General features: G+C 33.5%; 1 protein-coding gene across 1 annotated transcript; it reads left to right on the forward strand.

Moving 5' to 3' along the window:
• Window positions 1-209: 209 nt before the first annotated feature.
• Window positions 210-4,884, forward strand: LOC106778692 (HD domain-containing protein 2; the record flags this gene model as incomplete). Its single annotated transcript, XM_014666676.2, is given in 8 exon segments — window positions 210-575; window positions 2,061-2,185; window positions 3,096-3,133; window positions 3,606-3,716; window positions 3,806-3,885; window positions 4,095-4,131; window positions 4,352-4,393; window positions 4,482-4,884. Coding segments are annotated over 8 exon segments (771 nt in total). The 3' UTR covers window positions 4,574-4,884.
• Window positions 4,885-5,178: the final 294 nt, after the last annotated feature.

The following is a 5,178-nucleotide window of genomic DNA, read 5'->3' on the forward strand; positions in this document are numbered from 1 at the left end:
TCTCTCTAAGCTTGGGTTCTCTCTCATCTTGCCTCATATTCAAATTTTGAAATGTGAAAATGAACTTCCCCATTTTCAAACTTTTCCCCAATTCTATTTCCACATCATTCTTATTTTTAATTTTTTTTTCCACGTGGACCATTCACATTTTGACACGTGTCCCGTGTCAAAATGTTGTCAAAAGTTGTTGTTCATATATCATTTTCCAAAAAAAAATGTCCACATAAGATTAAAAACGCAACGCAATTCAAGCAGTGCCCTATTATCTCTCTCTTCATCGCGGACATCAAATTTAAAAAAAATAATTTTTTCTTAAAAAGAACGAAGAAATGGCGATTCATTATTCAACCACTCCTCGTTGTTGCGTTCCGGCGCTGCATCGCACTTCGCCCTCTCGCTCGGTTCTCACGCCATCGGTCTTCTTTCGCACTCCGATCCTCAGGCTAGTCTCGGTTCGGTCCCAGGCCTCTGGTTCGGATGCCGTTGGTTCGGCCAAGAAACACTCTCATGCTGCAGTTGGGTTATCATCTTCGTCGTCGGTGATTGATTTTCTCACTCTCTGCCACCGGCTTAAGGTACCTTCCAACTGCTACAAAAACAATCAGTCACTTTTCCTTCAAGTTTTCCTGTGAAATTTCTGATCCGTTGGTTCCATCTTCTGTTGTGTGTGTGATCTCGGAGTTCCCAATTTACCCCCTTTTGATGGAAAAGAATAAAAAAAGATATGGTTTTTGTGATCTTGTATCATATATGATGTCATTTTTTTATGTTGCGTCGGTTGGGTAGGTTTGTGGGTGTCACTTTCCCTTTTTGTTTTCTGTTAATCCTGTTCTATGTGGTGGAATGAAGACTTTCAAATTGCCCCTTGTACTGGAAATGGTGAAAGCACCAAAGTGTTTTCTTTTTGTTTTGGTTAAGGAAACGCATGCTTCTGTGGATGAAGGTGAGTGCATTTTTTATTGGTAGTACCATTGCATGAGAAGGGTGTTTGGGGAATTGGCTGCCTTTTGTTATTGTTGGTAGGTGGCTTCTTTCAAATTAGACTATTGGGTTGGTTTGAGGGTCGAAAAGGGGGATGTTAAAGAAGCTTGAGAAAATGAATCTCTGTCTAAGAGATACTAAATTGGATTTCATTAACGTTAAAGTGAAATTTACTTAGGGGGAGAACACTAGTGGTCTAGGATTTAACTCTTCTACTTTCTAATGGACGAATACTGTGTAAAGTGAGAAAGTAAGAATTAGTTTATCATCATGGATATAAAGTGAGTTATTTTGAGATACTTCAATTTAAATCAAGAATAGATACCCTTTGTTAGGACAGACTCAGAGATTGCCAAACTGTAGCGGGAAAAGCAAATACTCCTTTTCTCAAGAATAGATCATCACCTCTATTTCTCCGAGTATCAAGAATTACAAAGACCGAGATAAACAAGTTTACCCCCCAAAAGGAGTAATCTCTTTTTCTACATTGGAATTTCCATTTTATACAAAGTAAAAAATTTCCTATTCTCTTCATGGTGAAACCAGGGCACTTGTATGACTGGAAATAAATTTCTTTAACAAATATAACAGAAAAAAATCTCCAACTAATAATAACGGATATAAAACGCTATATCTGTCCTTTATTTAATCCTTTTTTTTCTCCTATATCAAACCTTTTAAACTGTAAAGGTTTATTATGTACCCGGATCCAGCACTCTTACTCTCATTTTCAGTTTTTACCAGTTTCTGTTATTTCTCTATCAGTAGCCAATAAGGTTTACTCCACCGCTTTCATTATTCTTGTAATCATAGGCTATTTGAGGTTTACTATCAGTACATTTTCTTATGAAAGCACATATACTAACGAAACAGTGATTATTGTCAGTAATACATTCTTTCGCATGTCATTTTCATATTCCTAAAACAATATACCTGTTCTAAATGTGCACATTTTGACTAAGCTTAAGATTTTTCTTTTTGTATATATTCTTACTATACATTTGTATGTGAGTATGTTTTAGCCTTTTTATGCTGAAGAAAAATAATATGTTCTCTCTTTGCATGTATATGCCTTGTAGACCACAAAAAGGAAAGGATGGGTTAATCATGGGATAAAAGGTGCTGAATCGATTGCTGATCATATGTACCGCATGGCTTTAATGGCGTTGATTGCTGGTGATGTTCCAGGATTGAATAGAGAAAGGTTTCTCATTGAAATTCTCAATATATATACTTGTGTGATGGTCATTTCTGTTTTGTTGTGAGATGCATGCTTATATTCCATGATTGAAGATGTGAAAGTAGGGTACATTACTTTAATATTGTCTTTGGTTGGATATAGAAACCATTTAGCTTGGAACATATGTCCTATTTGATGAATGTTGAAAGGTTTCAGTGAATTATGTCTTCTATTAAATAGTCGTGGCCTTTATGTTTTACATTATTTCCTTACTATTCTATGCTTATGTTATATTAGGTTTGGTTACTTTATTGGTCTCTTTGATAAATCTTTAGAATGTCCTTAAAGACTAAAGGGTAAATTACATGGATTTGTGCATTCATCCAATGTTTGGAACATTGTACTAATTATTAAATTTTCAATGCTATTAGGTTGTTTTATGGCTTAAGTTGCAAATCCTGCTTTGGACCATGCCTTTCATAGAAAGAGTAACCTAAAATAAGAAACAGTTTGTGCTGCTAGAGATATTGACTTAAGCTAGGACCAAACCATTCTACTGCTGTGCTGTTTTATTTTTTTTTTTAAATCTTGCATTAAATCATGCCTGAACAATGAATTTCCCGTTCCAAAGTTCCTGTTCTAGCTTGGCCCCTCTGATCCATTTGCAAAGCTGCTAGGTAATTTCTTGTTGTCACAAATTAGTCAGATACTTCTCTGTCTATGAGATCTGTAATTTGCCTTGTCAATATTATCTGTCTAGTCGGGTGATCACCTCACTGATTTTGGTCCAAAACTTTCTTATCTCTGTAGATTCATTTTTATTGCAGTAAGTTACTTTGTTTTCTTGCCCCTATTCCTGTTATTTATATTTATTAGATTTGCTTTAGGTTATCCCCTTGAGTTTCTCTTTAAATTCTTTTTTCCTGTTGTACAGGTGTATTAAAATAGCACTCGTGCATGATATTGCAGAAGGTATCTTTCTCGTTTCTTCTGATTCAATTGTTGTTGCATTTCCTTATATTAAAACCCAAATGGAACATTTTTTAACTGGATGAATTGCTGAAGAAGTGAAAACTGTTGAACAACTTCTACTTAATTTTTAAAAGCTTATTTTGAGCTTTAATTTTACAGTAATTGTTAAGCCGTAAAAGAAAGTGGACCAAACATAGCCTGATAAACATTTGATAAAGGTATTACATGTTTCATTTTCTTTAGTGGAAGATAGAGTTTATAATATGTAAAATAAAAAGGCAAAATTCTGTTAGAGGATGTTGGATTATTTAACTTTGTTCTGTGAACTTTTACTTAGTTGTATGTGATTGTGATTACTGAACACATTGTTTTTCTTCAAATATACATAGGATTTTGTTAATGTATTAAGTCTTCTTTGATACAGTGCTTATTTATAACTTACTGAAGTTTGAGTTTGGTTTGCATTCAATAGCTATTGTAGGAGACATAACACCTTCTGACGGTGTGCCCAAGGCTGAAAAGAGCAGAAGAGAGCAGGAAGCTTTGAATAAAATGTGTGAACTTCTTGGTGGAGGGATGAGAGGTTTCATGAATTTTTTTTCTTGAATTTTTTTTACAGAGATTCTAAATTTTGCATCAAATTTACTGAAGGTCACATTTGTCTTATTACAGCTGAAGAGATTAAAGAACTTTGGGAAGAGTATGAAAACAATTCTTCTTTAGAGGCCAATCTTGTGAAGGATTTTGACAAGGTACAAAGACTCATGAATGAATTTGTTAAAGTGTAAAAAGGTACAAAGACTCCTGAGAGTTATACACAAGGGGTTTAAAACTTTTACTAACAAATTTAGACAAAAAAAATATCATAGTTAAAGTGTAAAAAGCATTACTTTTTATGCTTTCATAACATTGTGGTTCATTTCTAATTGTATTTTTGTCCTTTTCCTGACATTCTTATCAGGTTGAACTGATTCTACAAGCTCTGGAGTATGAAGTAGGTACGTTATAAATAGATATATTCTGGAGTATGATCGTTGAATTCTTACTGTGACACCACCTTAAGTTTGGAATTCTTAAGACAGATGAACTCCTCCAGCTCTTTTATCATTGAATGTGTTGATAATTGATAGTTCTTCCTAAAGCGAATTCTACATTAGCTTTTTGCTTCATACTCTTCACGATACACTTTGTAATGCTATGTAATTAAAACTTGTGCAGAACATGGAAAAGTGTTGGATGAATTTTTCCTTTCAACTGCAGGTAGAATTGAAACTCTAGCTATAAATGAAATGCTCATAACTTTTATTTGAACCTTTGTCAACCACTTTTTCTTTTACCTGCTCTTCAGGGAAGTTTCAAACTGAAATAGGAAAAAGTTGGGCAGCTGAGATCATGTCAAGAAGAAAATCTATATCAGCAAAAAGGGGTAAGTTGATGTAGGGCTGATTATAGTTGGCCAGATTAACAGAAAAGCCAAGTTAAACCAGAACCAATAAGCATGATTTTTTGCAGAACTGGGTTCTGGAATTTTAACATAATTTAGGGTGACATCTATCTGCTATCCCTGCCTGATAAGTTCTCTTTTTGAATTTGCAATCATTTTGTCTTTCTTGGTGAAACTTTTAAACTTAGCTTTTCTCTTCATTCTTTCTTTTTGTCAACATGGTAGTGTAAATTGATATCAAATGTTGAGCACTTTGTAATTTGTCTAAAATAGTTGGAAGATGTAAGTAATGATGTAATTTTAGTGATGTTTTAGAAGTCACAAATTGAATAGGAATATTTTCTTAATCAAATAGGCACTGAAATCTTAATTGAATGTTAGTTTGAACGTTTTGAAGAAATAATGACTATTTTTCTAGGAAGCTAAAATGATTTTGTTTTAATTACACATCGGCACTATTCTTTCTATGGCAGGGTTATTGAAAATATAAGTGACAAGGTTTTGAAAAAAAAATGGAAATTTTGATATAAAGATAAATTTTAAAAATTAATTAAGTTCGTATCAAAGGAAAATTAAATCTTAATGTAAATGGAAAAGATTT

This window comes from Vigna radiata, unplaced genomic scaffold (assembly GCF_000741045.1).
Source record: "Vigna radiata var. radiata cultivar VC1973A unplaced genomic scaffold, Vradiata_ver6 scaffold_436, whole genome shotgun sequence".
Taxonomy (NCBI): domain Eukaryota; kingdom Viridiplantae; phylum Streptophyta; class Magnoliopsida; order Fabales; family Fabaceae; genus Vigna; species Vigna radiata.